Source organism: Antrostomus carolinensis, unplaced genomic scaffold (genome assembly GCF_000700745.2).
Source record: "Antrostomus carolinensis isolate BGI_N321 unplaced genomic scaffold, ASM70074v2 scaffold43109, whole genome shotgun sequence".
Lineage (NCBI taxonomy): Eukaryota > Metazoa > Chordata > Aves > Caprimulgiformes > Caprimulgidae > Antrostomus > Antrostomus carolinensis.
This window is the reverse complement of record NW_010338713.1, coordinates 23,162-39,243: the sequence shown is the minus strand read 5'-3', so window position 1 is coordinate 39,243 and position 16,082 is coordinate 23,162. Positions and strand designations below refer to the sequence as shown.

At 43.3% G+C, this 16,082-nt stretch overlaps 1 protein-coding gene across 1 annotated transcript in view; it reads right to left on the bottom strand.

Moving 5' to 3' along the window:
* Window positions 1–1,013: 1,013 nt before the first annotated feature.
* The window catches only part of ATP8B1 (ATPase phospholipid transporting 8B1), a 24,394-nt gene continuing 9,325 nt past the window's right edge, over window positions 1,014–16,082 (bottom strand). The window contains exons 11-27 of the mRNA XM_010175602.1: window positions 15,702–15,892; window positions 14,623–14,831; window positions 13,755–13,798; window positions 13,453–13,609; window positions 12,094–12,282; window positions 11,227–11,339; window positions 10,576–10,740; window positions 10,142–10,253; window positions 8,934–9,009; window positions 7,996–8,128; window positions 6,553–6,838; window positions 5,592–5,815; window positions 4,651–4,734; window positions 3,474–3,719; window positions 3,085–3,223; window positions 1,818–1,948; window positions 1,014–1,226 (exon numbers count right to left, since the gene is read on the bottom strand). Coding sequence (XP_010173904.1) covers window positions 1,014–1,226; window positions 1,818–1,948; window positions 3,085–3,223; window positions 3,474–3,719; window positions 4,651–4,734; window positions 5,592–5,815; window positions 6,553–6,838; window positions 7,996–8,128; window positions 8,934–9,009; window positions 10,142–10,253; window positions 10,576–10,740; window positions 11,227–11,339; window positions 12,094–12,282; window positions 13,453–13,609; window positions 13,755–13,798; window positions 14,623–14,831; window positions 15,702–15,892 — 2,712 coding nt within the window. The remainder of the gene's footprint in view (window positions 1,227–1,817; window positions 1,949–3,084; window positions 3,224–3,473; window positions 3,720–4,650; window positions 4,735–5,591; window positions 5,816–6,552; window positions 6,839–7,995; window positions 8,129–8,933; window positions 9,010–10,141; window positions 10,254–10,575; window positions 10,741–11,226; window positions 11,340–12,093; window positions 12,283–13,452; window positions 13,610–13,754; window positions 13,799–14,622; window positions 14,832–15,701; window positions 15,893–16,082) is intronic.

The following is a 16,082-nucleotide window of genomic DNA, read 5'->3' as shown; positions in this document are numbered from 1 at the left end:
GCTGAGGGACATGGGTCAGTCAGGGATGGGTTCTCTCCCTCCTCTCTCACCCTTCTGTCCTGTCCCCCACACTCAGGAGAAGAGCAGCTGTAAAACATGAGGATCTTTATTTGCATTAAAATGTTGAAATGTTCATTCCATTAACCAAGACCTGGGTCTCATCATTTTCACTGTGAAACATGTCAGTCGCCAACCCTGGTCCTGGAGTCGGGACCGGATCAAAGTGAGACAGGCACAGGTCTCACCGGGGCAGGTAAGGGTGTGCAGAGGCAAAGAGACGCTCCTGGAAACGCTTTGTACAGGGTAAGAACTGACCCGGGAGCCCAGGGAAGATGCTCCAGCTGAGGGGACTGTTCTGACTGCTGTGTGCGAAACAAACCAACCAGCTGCTGCCAGCTCCCAGGGATGCGAAGAGCAGGCTCAGGGTTGAGTGCAGCAAGCTGTAGTCAGCTGTTGGAGAGAGAGGAACAGGAACCACACCTGTGAGTGTCAGAATTCCTAATAAAAATCTGACACCAGCTCGAGTTTATCACCAGATTTATCTGCCTGTCCCCTGCACCAGCTCCGAGGAGCCAGCCCCGGCTCCTCTCCAAGGCTGAGCGCCTGATCTGCGACTTACTGAAATGGCAAAGGCCAAAGGCCAGGGAACTGCTCCTTCCCCGTTTGCTTTCAAAGACAAAATGAAATGTAGCTGCGGTTTTATACCAACACAGGACTGGAACCTGATAAAAGTTTGCAATTCCAGGCATCCCAAAAAATAGACTGACTGTGCAGGGTTTCCATACCCAGCACACACATCCTTCACTTTCACACTTAGCTGAGATCAGCTGCACAAGGACGAGTAGCTCCACAGAGAACTCTTGGAGTCCAAAACCAGGAAGTTCTGTGGTAAAACATTAAAGTTTCCACATCCTTATGCAGTTTGGTTAAAAAAATATCCTGAGTTTGTTTAAAAAAATAAACTTTTGTGTGCAATCCTGGGGAGAAAAGGCTTGTTCTCCCCGCGCAGTCCCTCAGCTGGCTGCTGGGGCGCTGCTGCCCAGGACGGCGTCCAGAGGCGCCCGCCTCTTGCGGATGCTGCGGCCCGAGGCGATCAGGTCGGCGTAGCCGCGCTGGTGGGAGAAGGCGTAAGCGGAACGGCGGCCAGACACTCCCCGGCGAAAAGCGCTCTGCCTCCGCTTCCACTGCTGCTCCTCTGCCAGGTACTGCTTGCGGTTCTTCTGAACCTTCAGGCGTGCAAAGACAGACGAGTTCATGGGTTACAAGGGAAAACAGCCTGTCTGCATTTACACTCTGGGGAAAATAACCTGGCACTTCACTACATCCCTGAACTGCTTAGCAGGAGGGTTCTGTTCACACTGGATTTTGTTAGGAACAAGAATATATGCAGTAGCACATCAGTGTTTCAGGAAGACTTACTGTATTATTTTGAGCTTCATTATGTTCATTTATCTGTACATCTCCTTCACTGAAGTGGACTGAAGATGGGTAACTGAAAGCTCTTCCTGCGTTCTCATGCTGACACTTCTTTAATGTCTCTTTAAACAGCCTGATCTGGTTGAAGACATCCCCGAGCAACCTGATGTGGTTGAAGATGTCCCTGGTTGGACTAGATGACCTTGAACAGCCCCTCCCCACTCAACCCAGTCTGTGATTCTATGAATTTTAATTCTTTACATACCCACACACTATTTGCCTGTCTCCTGTACATCTCCCTAGGGCTCAGTCACTTCTTTGTCTCTAATATTAACACCAATACTGACTCCTGTAGGTAAATGCACGCAAAATTAACCAAAATAACATGGGACTTCACTCACTCTGTCGCTTTCCGAGGGCCAAATGGTCATCGACAGGAAACGCCAGGCCACCACGGGGAGTAAGCACACAGCAATGGATAAAATCATGGTCAGCCAGAGGTATGGTTGTCTCAGAGCATTTGGAGCAGTTCCTGGGAATAAAAAGAGCACAAATTAAGTTTATGACATGATCAAGTAAACCAGTTATAAAACACAAGTGAGATACTAAAAGCCACAGCTTCTTTCCTGAGGACCTGGCAGTCAGGTATTGTGGAGTGTATCCCATCATCAAGCTGTAATTCAGAGACACTACTATGAAGAGAGCATGTTAGGAAATCATTTTATAAAACACTTGTATTGCAAAGGATCTGTACTCATGTCAAAGCCCTTTTGAGGCTGCAGGACAAGCGCTGGGCTGAGGTGCTTGGCTTTCGTCCTGCTCTGAATCCTACAAAGCAAGAAAAAGTCCTCCTGGAATCACTAGTGTTTATGTGGTCTAGAAAGCAAGTGATGTTTAGGACCCAAACTCAGGGAACTTTTATCAAACTAAGCAGCAGTTGTATCTTTATAAACTTCTGAAACGCATAAAGTATTCAGGCAGAGGGAAGTTATAAAAAAGAGTTCTAAAACATTACCAGAAGGTCAAAGAAAAACCTTGTATTATAGGCAACTGCCTTTTTTCAACTGGGTTCAGCTTAAAAATTAGAATATAACATTGAAGGGGTTTGTTATTCTGGGGGGTGATATTTAGATCCAAGGCAAGGTAAGAAATATCTGTCACTAGGAAAATTAGGAAGCCCAGCCTTCCTCAGAAAAAAACAAATTCTACCTGGCTGCTACTTCCACCTCCCTGGACTTGCAGCAAAATCCCAGGGAGCTGCTAACAGCATTTGGCTCCATCTTTGGGGTTTTACCTTCCACAGATCCCTGAGAGCAACTTGGCAAATGCACACCCTGCCAGAGCATCACATTCCCTTTACTTTAAGCTGCCCCACCAATTTGAACTGTTTTCATTTGCAGACTCCTGCTGCTGGGCAACATCAAGTTCCAATTCTGGAAGAACTTGAAAAGAAAAGAAATTTTCTTTTTCACGGAAAGAAAAGAAATTCTCCTATGAAGCAACCTGGCCCCAAACATAAACAACACCCTTCCCTGGAAGTGAATTAGTATTTAATGTATTTCCTTTCACAGGCAGCAGGTTCATGCCATGACATTCTGGCCATAGTTCTGCTCAAGTTACAAAGCTGCGTGAGACAGGAACGAGAAAACACAAAGCACAAGGACTGACCTGTGAACTGAAAGCCAGAAGGAAAGAGAACGTGGATTCCAGCACTGTGGAAGTCAAAGGTGATACCAAAGTAAAGTGCAATACTCCCAAATACTGAGAAAGCATTAACAAAAGTCCAGTAAGATGTATCCAAGCCAATCTGAAAGCAAACAACAGCTCCAATGAGTTTATTAATTCAAAGTCATGTCAACTATGAAGACTGACAGCGTTTTGGTCAAGTCATCTCTCATCCAGTTACCCACCAGGCAGAGAGGAAGCATCAGCAGGGAAGAGAGGAGGCAAACGAGGGAAGCTTTTTGCACTTTGTTACATTTTTAGGAGACAAATTTAGAAAGGTGACCAGAAAGCGTTTTCAGAGCAGCAGAGATGAGGAAGCTAAGCTTACTTGCCTGAAAGTTGACGACAAATATAAGAGAAGATGCTGCAGTGACAGCAAATGACTGATAATCCGAGGGGGCCTCTCCATCCTGTCCCATAGTTTTAAGGTAAGCTCCGTACGGTATGAAGAAGATTACCAATGAAGTCAAAGCTCCATGAAGCAAACTTAAAAAGAATTTCTTGTAGTTAAAAAGTAAATCCTTCTGTCCCAAAACATACAGCCTAGGGAACCGAAGACTCAATTTGTCGCTCACATCCTTAATAAAGGGGGAAAAGAACAAAAAAAAAAAAATTAAAGTTGCTGCAATTTCTTGTTCTCAGTGTGAGCTCTGAAGAGGAAGAAGCTCAACCATACAACGTCCCAAAGGAAAGGGCAGACTCTTTTTTCCTTTTCAAATAGCAGTGTGGGCAGCACACAACTAGCAAGACCCAAGCCTGCAGGACATCTTTCACAGAGCAATCACATATCCCATTTCCATGCTTCTAGATTTTTAGCCCATGATTTGGCAAGACAAGAACATCCACACTTGCAGCTTTTTACAGCTACGGATCGTGTCCTCCAGAGACCTTTCCCTACAGGGTGAATAAGCAGAAGACGGGGGCTACCATCGCTGTCCTGACTTGAAGTCTCTAACAAATACTTAGGCGAGATCTTAATTTGGTTCTGAATTTATTTCTTAGCTTTTATCACAAAAGAAAGCAGAAGCATTGATTTGCCTAATCAGCAGGTAAGCCTTGTATGGAAACACAAGTGGAGAAGGCTAAAAGCACTTGTCCCACTGAATTAAACAAATGCTACAACACTTCCTGTCAAATGCAGTCGCTCAGAATTGTCCAGTCCCTCCATCTTCAGCTCAGAAAGGTAAGCAAGGAATATCTTTCCCATTAACAAAGCTGCCCATCCTGTGCTGTGTGAATGATGTCACGGAATAGCGGGCACTGAGAAATATTTTTAACAAACATTATTAGCACTGAAGACCTCTGACCCGATTAACTTTGGCTATTTCAGCAACTCTCTGCTTATTGCCTTATTACCTCACAGAGGAATAAATTTTTTAAAGCCAAAAAAACAAACCAAAACACCCCAAAATGCCTTGTCCATGAACCAAAGCAACCGGTTTCAGTGTAATTAAAGACTTGATGTTAGATGCCTTTGGATTCAGCTGTTGTTAACAACGTGGAGAATACCTGGTCAAGCAAGCCAACCAGCAGGACCGGCAGACTAGAGTACAGCACGTTGTACAGCGTGATGAACCAGTCCTCATATGCTGTCTGTGAGAGAGGAGGAATAGCAGTGGTTAATGGTTTCCTTTTGATTTTTCTGATTTTCCTTCCAATTCCTGAGAAACTTCTCACGTGCTCTATGATAGTATTAAATTACCTGCCTCGGTGTTCACCCAAAAGGCGAGCAGCACTCAGCTCAAAGCTCTGCTGAAACCATTTTCAGCCTGTATGAAGCTGCCCCACCCCTTACAACCCATCGGCGGTACCTGACCTGAAACACCATCAGAACTGCCCCCTCACACCAAGGGTCAGTCTGGTTTATAGCTGCACTTGTGCCTCTCACATCCAGGTCTGGGAACCCTGCTTCCTCTCCTGTCCTAGGCATGCACAGTTCCCATCACATCAGCGTTAGCTTCAGGGCTGCTTGTCTGTGACTATGGCCCTGACCCTCCGTGCTGGTCCTGCAATGACATCTGCCTCTCTCTTGGTTACGCCCACAGAGATGCACCTCAACTCTTAAAGGCCTTTCAACACTATGAGGACTCCAAACACTGCCTGTTACAAGCAGCACACTTCAAGCCATCTTAGCCAGCAGTTCAAGATAAAGAATTGCAGTAGCAGGCTTGAGAAAAGTCTCCCCAACCACTATGTAACACTCTCTTCCTCCCTGTACATTTGTGATACTGACATTAGTGTTCTGAAATCATAATCAACTGCTGTGTTCTGGAAATCATAACCAACTGCTTGACTTGTAACTAACTGGCTTACTGGTTATCACCTACTCTCCTGCAGAAATTACTGGTAACTTCAGGTTCCCATCACATCCCAGGCTAAGCCCTTCCCATTCTGCACTGACAAGAAGGAAGACCCGATTGTTAGTATTACCCAGGAGCATGCCTTCTTACCTGGGCAGAGAAGCCATTAAAGAACGAATACCAGATGTGGACTAGTGTAAAAGCAAAGTTTTTGTAGAAAAAAAATCTTAGAAATTTGCACATCCTAATGTAAGACCATCGTCCGTGGACCAGCAGCAGCCTTTGGAGGTAGCGGAACTGCCCGAAGGAGTAGTCACTGGACATGGCAGCTTGCATCCCTTCTTGGCCGCTGATTCCAACTCCAATGTGGGCAGCTAAGAATGAAACAAACACCACACGCTGTGTTGAACAAAGGGAGAGGAACAACACGACCAAGGGCAAATCTCTACTGCTTCCTATTCTCTGCTCCAGGCCCTCCTGCCCCATGTTATTTCTATACACAGCACAAAGGCTGCAAGCACAACAGAGCACAAGCCCTGCCTTGCCCTGTGCTTCGCTGCTCACGTCCCCACCGTCACCTGGATGCTCTCTCAGCGCTTGTTCTGTCTGAATGGATGCTGGGAAATTTGACCAAGGGAGAATTAAGTGATGAGACAGAGCAAGCAAACCCCTGAACAAACTGGCTGGGCAGTTTCCAACACACTCCTAACACAAACCATATCCCAGGAGTTTATTTCTCAGTGGGATTTCTCAGGAAGCAGCTCAGAGCACCACCTGCAATACAGCATGGCTAATGCCTCCGAGCAAGGAGCAGCTAAGCTATTGCTTTGTTCCTGATATTGCACTTTTGTAACCCACAACGTGAAAACAGATGTAATTCCAGTCCCTTCTCAGGGAATGCCTGCAGAAAAAATCAGCAAAACCCACTAACCATTTCATAAAGGGCCTCCTCAGAAAGGGAAAGCACAGGAGCTAACAAAACCCAAGTGATGTGGGTAACGGAACAGATGGCAGAGTCTTCTGTTCTGAACAAAGAGCAATAGCGAGGAGATTGCAGAAGAACACCCAGAAGAGATCTTTCCTACCGAGAGGGGTTTTACAGCTGCCTTACTTTTAATCATGTTTACATCATTGGCACCGTCCCCAATAGCCAGAGTGATAGCTTTCTTGTATTTCTTCACAAGCTCGACCACCATGGCTTTCTGTTTCGGAGTCACTCGACAGCAGATCACAGCCCTGCATTCACAGGCCAAATCAACAAAGTTCTGCTGCTGCTGCTCTTTATAAGCTTCAGCCCTTCTTTTCTTCTCAGTTTGCTTTTTTTTCTCTTCTGCTGTTCTGGGGAATTTCAGTTTAAGTTTCTTTTTCTTCTTTTTCTTCTCTAGCAGGATTTCATTCTGTGTAACAAAATATTTTATGTTCCCTTCTACACTATTTCAAATGGCACTCCACAGACTGCCTGTACAACACACAACTTCATTATGTTCCCATCACACATCTATACCATTTCAATAACATCCTCATGCAGAGGAGCGAACAAAGAGCTATGGAAACACTGAAAATAATGTACTTGGTGGGATTAACAAAAGCAGAATGCTGGTATTTAGTGTCACAGCACTTCTTGCAGAGTTCAAAGGAATATTTCTTCTGATGGGAATTAATTCACTTTTGAAAACATTCTGGTATTTAAACGTCCCTCTCTCCTATTTCCCTGTCTCCCAAAGGAAGCACAACCATGCCCAACACAGGTGCAAGTGTCCTGTAAACACCTGGGTCAGCTCTGGGGACCTTCAGCTGGCGTGGAGGGGAACAGAGACCGGCAATTTCATCTGGTGCCCCTGCTACATTACCTTCCAGCATCCCCAGCCCGCTTCCTACACCTTATACACAGGTGTGCATTTGTTACACAAAATAAAGGTTTAGGGCTGGAAGGCTGAAACGTGGCAGTTGCTCCTCAGCTGTTCACTGGACTGTCTCCTTGCCAGCAGCCTGCCAACAGGGTGGATAATAATCACCAAATTACTGCTAGTCACCTCTGCTACAAGCTCCTTTCTGCTTTCTAAGCTCCTGTCAGAGCACTACATTGCAGGACTGAGCAGGAAACTTGTCTTTTGTTCCTACCCTTTCACCCCCATCTCTCATTTCAAGCAGAATTTCTGTGCCTACACTGAAGCCACACAACCTGCAGCGCTGGCACTATCTCCTTCTCAATATTTTTTCCATTAGACCAGAATCCCCATGAAGAATAAACACACTGAAAATCAGACTGTGCTTTTACAGGGACTTGGCTTTACTTTGATGGCAGCTACCAGGGTGATCTGAAAGGCCCAAGACATTCCTTATTTTATTGAGCACTATTTTCAACCTTCAAAACCAAAAATAGTTCTGAACATAAATAACAAACAGATGTGTTCAACTGGTGGCTCAATGGCCAAAGAATTGTCATGGCTTGACTTAGCAAAGCAAACAAACGAACAGAGTCCTCAGTGAAGGACACTGTGACTTGGTGGCACCCCCAAAATCTCAAACAGAGGACAATACATTTTGTACATACCAACCAGGAGCCAGTGATTATTAAAGCACGATCTCTGCTGCCCTGGAAGAAGGGCTCACTCATTCCTAGAGAGGAGTGTGTACTTGATCCAGCTCTGTTCCTCTGGTTTTCCAACCTAGTTTGAAGAAGAGCACTGCAAAGAGAGGTGGATGCTATTACAGAAAAAACAAGGATCAGCTTGAAGCTAGATCAGTCCCAGACTGAAAATCTGCAAGAAAGAAATGCAATACACGCTGTAAGGACTTTTTTTGCCATATATTAGGTGACGTTCCAAGCAGTGCTAGAGCAACAGTATAAAGAGGATCACACTGGTTTGATATCCTTGCTGTTTTGCAAATAAGGAAGAAATTGGAAAAACGAGTCAGGAATAGTTGTGACACTGTTACAGGGCCCTAGCTCTTGCTGAGAGCCCCATATTGTTTTTTCTTGGGTCTAACCATTTTGACAAATTCACAATGACTAAGCTCTGAATCCCTTGCAATCCATTGTGGTTTTACAGCAGAGGTCTGTCCTTACAGGAGCATGGGACAGGGTGAAAGACCAGCTGGGGTATGGCTGGAGTTCAGGGACAGGTAGCAAAGAGCAAAACCCGGCAACTACTGAAGATCTGGACTAGGGAGAGACCTGCTTAGTCCACCCCGGGCGGGCTCCAGACTTGTCTGAACTATAGGACTGATTTAATGTCAACAGTTGTTGACCTAGAATGTAAAACCTCCTGCAAATAGGATATCACCACCTGTACCCACAATTCAGAGGTTGCCTTGTAAAATTACAATTCCATAAACAGCAAAGAAACAGACCACGTGCAGCTGAACAACTGCCAAGAAATACTGTTGAGTCACTGAAGAGTCGCTGTGGGATAAACCACTGTTACTGCTGGGTTAAATATTGAACAATTTTAATTCCCACAAAATAAATCCTTTGTGCTTTTCACTTGCCTGATATCTTCTCCATAGCAGATTTTTGTTTCATCTGTTAAGATTTCACAAGAAAATCCAATATTTTCAGCAGTTTCTACAATAAAAATAAAATTAAAAAAAAAAAAAAGAGGAAAGTATTTACTCAAAGTTCTGTCATGAGTAACTGTTGGGAGCAGCCAGAAGTACCTGAAGGCCTCTTAAGGAATGTTTGAAGTTATGTTTCAGTATGAAATTCCCCTTTCATTACCACCGTGGGATGAACAGGGAAAAAAAAAAAAAAATCACACATATCACAGAGAAGCTGGGGGAATATTTGTGAAGTTTTTGTCCTGCAGCAACCACGGGGCAACAAAGGCGCCGTGGGCAATGGGTTCACAGTTAACAAGGAGGAGCTCTATTTCCTGTGCAATGTACATTACTGTGGTGCAGTGCACTGGCACGAGATGGTTTGAATACACAAACTTATCGACCTGGCATCAGGCAATCTGTGGAAGAAAGATCTACCAGGGCCTATTTAACTGGCTGGTGGAGATGCTGTCTCCCTGCCAGAGAGCCCTTACGCCAAAGGCACTGCAAGAATCAACCCCAGGGTATGCCACACTGTCTTGCCCTGTCCTTACTCTGGATTCCTTGAACTGAGGCTGTTGCCACTGTCAGAGAGATGCTGGTCTGGCAGCGCCTCCCTCCAGGCTGCAATACAGACACTCTTACTTACAAATTTAATGCCATTTTTTGAACTGACTCAGCAAAATGCCTTGCCAAGCTGCAGACTAGCAGCTACCAAAAGAAAAGCAAATCAATCTCTGTCAGCAGCACTTGTGATTTCTTTGAAAAGTAAATTTTCACTGTAAAAAGACAAGTTTTGGTACCCGCCCTCAGAGCCAAGCAAGTCTGGTGTTCAAAAGCAAGTTGTTCTGCGTTGGCTTTGCATTGGGAAAAGCAGTAGCTGGGTATTTTTTTTTTCTACAGAGGACAGTCACAAAATCAGTCATCCATCTGATCTGCTGGAGGAACAGAAGTTACACAGAAGCCCATCCAGTAAGTCTGGACTGGGAACAGCTGGCATGAAATTCTCTGCATTTTAGAAATTCCTCCAGTTTTGATTTAAATGGAGTTTCATACTGAGCTTTTCTAGGAATTTATGCTTTATTTCCAGTCTGCATTTGTCCCAGCTCATGTTCTAACCCTTATGTTTTAACTAGCTCTTTGGCTGTAAGTAAACCCACCTTTTTTGTCACCAGTAAGCACCCAGATTTTAATGTCTGCTTTTGAAAGTCTGGAAATAGTTTCTGGAACTCCGTCCTGTAGCTTGTCTTCAATAGCTGTTGCACCAAGCAGCTAGGAGATATGTGAAATACAGGCATTTAGTAGGATAAGCGTGCATAGAAAACTGATTCATTTTCAGTAGAGAATGAAACTATTCTGGTTATGTCTTCAAGCCAAAGTATACAGAAGCAACCACACTGAAATATATGTACTAAAATACATTTCCCTTCATTCTATTAAACCCTAAAATTCAGCATGGCTCTAAAGCCAATTAAATATTGAAAAGATCTAAATCAAAATGTCCTAAAATAAACAAGGATAATTTATTTTCAAAAAGAACTGTTTCTTCATATATAAGAATAAAAGAACAGTAACAATTTAAAGCTTGACTTACAATCAAGTTCTTTTCTATCTCCTCATATACTTTGTCCAGAGCTTCATCACGGTTAGTTGCAGCCACACTGGCCTCCAAAAATTTCTTATTCCATGCTTCAAATTCGTCATGACTAATGTCTCTATAGCACAGGCAGAGTGTCCTCAGAGTTTCATTTGCAAAAATCTGAAAAATAATAATTAAAAAACCCATATCCACTAGACAAAACTCTTCATTTGCAATCCAAACATACGAGTTAGTATCATAAGCATTTAGCAAGTCTGAGAAAACAAATCTGACTGTGCAATTAGTCCTGGGCATTTCAGAAATGCCAAAAGTGAAATTACAGCTGACAAAGCAGCCTGAGCTGAAAGACTGAATAGGTGACAAATAGAACAGAGTGCAGTGATCTGGAATACTGATAACGATGGAAAAAAGTGTGTAGCCAAAATTTAAGTTCACTTCTCATGAAAAGACAGTGAATGCATTTTTCAGAACATGTATGAAAACTTGTCCTGCTGTGATTATTTCTGAGGTTTGGGATGACCTGTAAAACCAATTATAGGCCTGCATTTGTTTTAATAGTTTAGGAAAAGGAAATTAATGAAATTAGATGATAGTAACAAATAAACAATTTTTATTTTAAAACCAGCATATAAAAGACAAACATACATCTAGTGCTTCTTCTGTAGCTTCTCTCTTCAGATTCTTTGGGTGCAACCGTTCATAAATCACTGTGTCAGCTCCCTTACAATATAGCCTTATATTTCCATCTGATTCTCTCACTGTGGAGTAAAATATGAGAGATGGGACAAAATGTTAGATTACATTTAAATAAAGAAATACTTTCAGATTAGATTTTTCAGTTTACTGCTGTTAAGTACCAAAATGACAAAGGTCATGTTTCTTCATCATCTCTAATATTGTTTAATTAGGTAACTCGGCTGACAAGTTTATTTCCTCTTCTCTTTCATGACAAAGGAGGATGTTTAAAAACTCACAAGAATTATGTTTTTGATAATGGTTATACAGTATTAACATCTCACTTGCCCACAGGAGCTGGGCAGACACATATGCTAGAGTTATGATGCACCAGAATTACAGCCTTAAAAACAACAGATCTCTAAGTGATTCAAGACTGACTTCCTTTAAGATAGTTAAAATCAGAACTACAGAGCTATTTATACCTCAAGCCTGCATACCTAGTGTTCCAACAGCTAGAGGAACATCCAACTTGTTTGTTCACTGGGGAAAAAGGAGAATGAATCATCTTTGCAGCACTTCTTCAAGCTTCTACTAAAGGGACCTAAGGCTGTGTTCAGAAGAAGCCGCGTCCGAACACCAGGACTGTCTAGTGGACCCATTTGCACCTGCCTACAAAGCCTCTCTTTTGCTATCCAGAGCTACGTGGATCAAAATCCACCAGAGGACTGTTACACAGCCGTAATTCTTGACTTCAAACAACTTCCCCTGCATGTACTTTTACACCTAGGAAATACACGTGACCTTTTCCAGAAAGGCTGGTGGTAGTCAGCTTACCAATGACAGACATCCGCTTTCTATCGCTGTTGAAATCCAAGATAGCAAGGACATCGTAAGTTCTCTCAATCCCCATTTCACTTATAGTGATGGTATTTTGTGTTCGTGAAAGAAAAACATAGCCAAAGTTTCTGGCTGCTGTAACCAGGGCCCCTTCATCTGGGGAAGCTGCTTGGTAGTTGAGCTGACCTGTACCATGGGAACAGTGAAAAGAAGAGAAAGTCAGAGTATACCCGGGCATTTCTTGGACACCACAGCAAAAAAAATCACACCCATTCGTTAGAGTAATTGAGAGCTGGACACACAAAGTCCTTTCCCATTCTGAAGTGAGGTCTAACACACTGCTGCAGCACCCGGCAGCACTGCACGCAAAGGAGAGGGACTAGGGACCCCCTCCCCACTTTTTATTACGTGTACTTTCCAAACAGGGTACGTCAATGAACCTCTTCCCTCCAGGTGTCAAAGCAAAAACTAGAACTTCTCTATTTCAAAACAAACGTAACTTAAATATCTTAATTTCTCAACACATTCATTTAAGCACTTTCAAAGGAAGCTCCAAAAGACAAATCCTTGGCCACACACACCAATGTAATGAAGTGGAAGCAACCCCAAAGCATTTGTAGGAAGAGCAAGAAAGGACAGAGACTGCTGGTTTCACAGAGCTCTTGCAAAGATGGGAGTAAAGCAATATCACTCTTCAATGTTTTAGTTGAATCTTCCAACCTTATTTTTCACATTCACGAATTCTTCAACATCCACTAACCTCTAAATTCAGTTTCTGTCACATTTTTGTTATTCATTTTGGTTATTTGCTGCCAATACTCTTAGGACAGACATAAATCATTTGTATGCGTCTATGGGGCTGTGAGTCAAAGCGTAAGAGCGTGAAGCCCTCATGCTGAAAATCCTTGTTTCTCCACTGAAAACAAGTTTCCAAATGTGTTTGTACTTTCACACAGGCATGTGGAACCAGAGACTAACCTGGCATCATTATAATTTTATTTGAGGTTTATGCTTTTGAGATTTTAAAGACCTATTTGAACAGACAGAAGACCCATAACATGAAACCACAAGACCGCTGCTGTATAAACTGCTCCTCTACCTGTCTAAATCTGCTGTTATTTAAGATGCACATTTGCCACAACTGTAACTGCCATGAAGACAGTCCTCCTTCCATAAAGGGTCAGATAAATTCAGCACAGGGAACAGCAATGGCTCTTGCTTTTATTTAATTTAAAAGAGCAGCCTAACACTCCTCACTTTTGGAATCAGCATTAGTTTGGGATCTCTCCCTTGTGCAACTGGATTAGAATCACTGTTTCCCTTACACAAGGAAAGAACCCAAACAAACATACTCACCATCAGAAGCATCAACCATGACTGTGTGACAAATGGCAAGCAGAAAAAAGAACTTATGAATTTCTGGCTCCTTGGCAGATTTTATTTGCTCTATCAGATAGTGATCATAGAACAAGAACTTTCCATCTGCATACATATTCCAGCTGAAATCCACTTGCTGCTTAGAAAGCAGAAGAAGAGAGAGTTTGAGTTACCTTACGTGCAATTACTTGGTGCCCACATGCATCCCTTCATACTTGGGCAAGGGCACGTTCCCTGTTCTACAGTCCACAGGGATTTCTGTGCCAGAGCAGCCCACCTACCTCTGGGTGGCTCTGAGGCTGCCCTGCTGCATCCCGACAGTCTCCTGCAAGGTAAGCACCGTCAGTCAGAAGGCACAGGACAGAATAACAAACTTCACAACTCATTCACAAAGTGAAAAATATACAGAATATTTAGTGCACTAGAATAGCTCCAATTTTTAAAAGAGCAGGTTCTTTCACAGCTGCAGTACCTTTGTATACTAGTGACACTAAAGCAAATCTAAGGAAAAAGCACAGGGTGTAATTGTCATAAAACATCCACGTTCGCTTAACACAGCTTTCACCGTCAGAAACTCCTCATCTCTCTTCAGAGACAGGATGTTTAAAAAGCACAAGCACGCTGCATTCTTCGTTGTATGAACCAACCAACCAAATACACAGCACGTGTCCTGTGTATTCTAAATATTGAAATCCAGGCAGGACTGGAAATGGAAGTAACTAACACTGAAATTAAAAACTGCTGTTCTTATTACATTGTCTTATTTGTTTCTAGATTAATTTTGTCCCCGATTCTACCAAAATTAAAGCATTCTGTAAATTACTCGTTTCTGACTTTTCCACTGAGAAGCTTCCACCCAAGTCCATCAGTTTCCCCTTTTTATAGGGGAAAAAGGTGGGGAAAACTCCAACAATTTGGTTTTACTGGAGGTTTACACAATGCCAGGGCTAAATCGTTGGAAGTTCAGTTGAAACTAAAAAGACCCATGTGCACCCAATTTCAAACAAGCGTTGGAGCTCCTTCCCCTTTGTACAGACGGCTCAGAGGCTGCCAGCTGCGCTGCACGGGGACTCGCAGGGTGTCCCCTCTGTTCCTGGCACCCACCAGAGCTCCTGCACTAGCAGGGGAAGCATCATGGCACAGACTTACCGTATCTTTGGCCGTTTATGCAACATTTTTTAAAGGTCATGATGTTCTGTGTAAGCGTTCCTGTCTTGTCAGAGAAGATGTAGTGGATCTGCCCCAGCTGCTCGTTCAGCGTGGTGGTTCTGGCCTTGGCAGCCGTGTCCTTCTCAGGGTAATACATTTGCAGGTCCCAGTTTATAAAATAGCTTTGGCCCAAACGAATCACTTCGACACTAAATGAAATAAAAGGAATGTTCTCACTCCCGGCTGCATCTCTTATGTCAAAATGACGACGTATTATCAGACCCAGGGGTCTCCAGGACTCAAATTGCTCCTGTAGCCCAGGAGCTTAAGACATCACTGCTGCACAGGCCACTCAAACTGATGTCAGACCACACAGCTCAGCTGCAGCACCACTGCACTCACTGGGGAAAAGCCTCTGTGGCCTCATCAAGCCAAAAATATCGATGGTGCTCCTCCCCTAACAGAAATCCCATCTGGGAACAGCATTTTCAGTACAATTAGGAGAAGAGCAGAGAGGAGACTTCAAACGTGCTACAGACAGGTCTGTCAAAGGCAAAATTATTCATACTTCACAGAGCAGCAAGGGCTCATGGCTTTTCCATTTTATTTTATTTTTTTTTCCACAAGTAGTTTCCTTCCTCCACTGAGACTGCAGAATCAGACTGAGAAGTTAAATGCCAGGAGGATCAAGTCTCCAATTTTGTCAGAGATCACTGCTTGGGAAAATTTTTTCCTTAGTCAAAGTATAGAGCAGATTTGCTCTATTTCAGCTAAAAACCAGGACATTTGCTTAGTACTCTAAGAAAAGCTTGGTATCTTTAAATTCTGAGTCAAAGATCCTTAAGTGATGGTTTTACTTGAAAGCAACACAGATCACTTCCTTGTAAAATCTCAGTGAAGAGGGGGAGTGTATCCAGTGTCTTTTCAGTGAGACAAAGAATTAATAAGCTTTCCCATCCAAAGTGAAGTTGCATTTGTTACCACCAACAGGAAATTAAGTCCATTCACCATTAACCTGTAAGTTAAGTAATTCAACCCTATCAACAGTGCAGCTACTAAAGGCCAAGGTATTTACCTACCTCACATAGAGGGAAATGGGAACCATGGTGTTTAGAACAATGATATACCCCCAAAAGTTAAGGAAGCCACGATAGGGAGGACTGAAGTCTTGTGCATCGTAGAGGTACCAGGACAAGTTGCCAATCTGCTGCTCCCAGTAAGTGTGTCCGATGGCAAGGCCAGCCGACAGCAGGATGAGGAAAACAAAAATCTACAGTGTGCACAGAGAGGCCTGTGAGACTTCAGAAACATCTGCTTGACATAAATCCCAAATCTTCATGTTCAAAATAGAATATTACACGTATTCATAGGTAAGAAGAAGGGGAGAAGACTCTTCCCACAAAGTTACCTCTTCAAATAATCCGGATTCTAATTTTAGTCTATTCCCCAAGCATCATTTT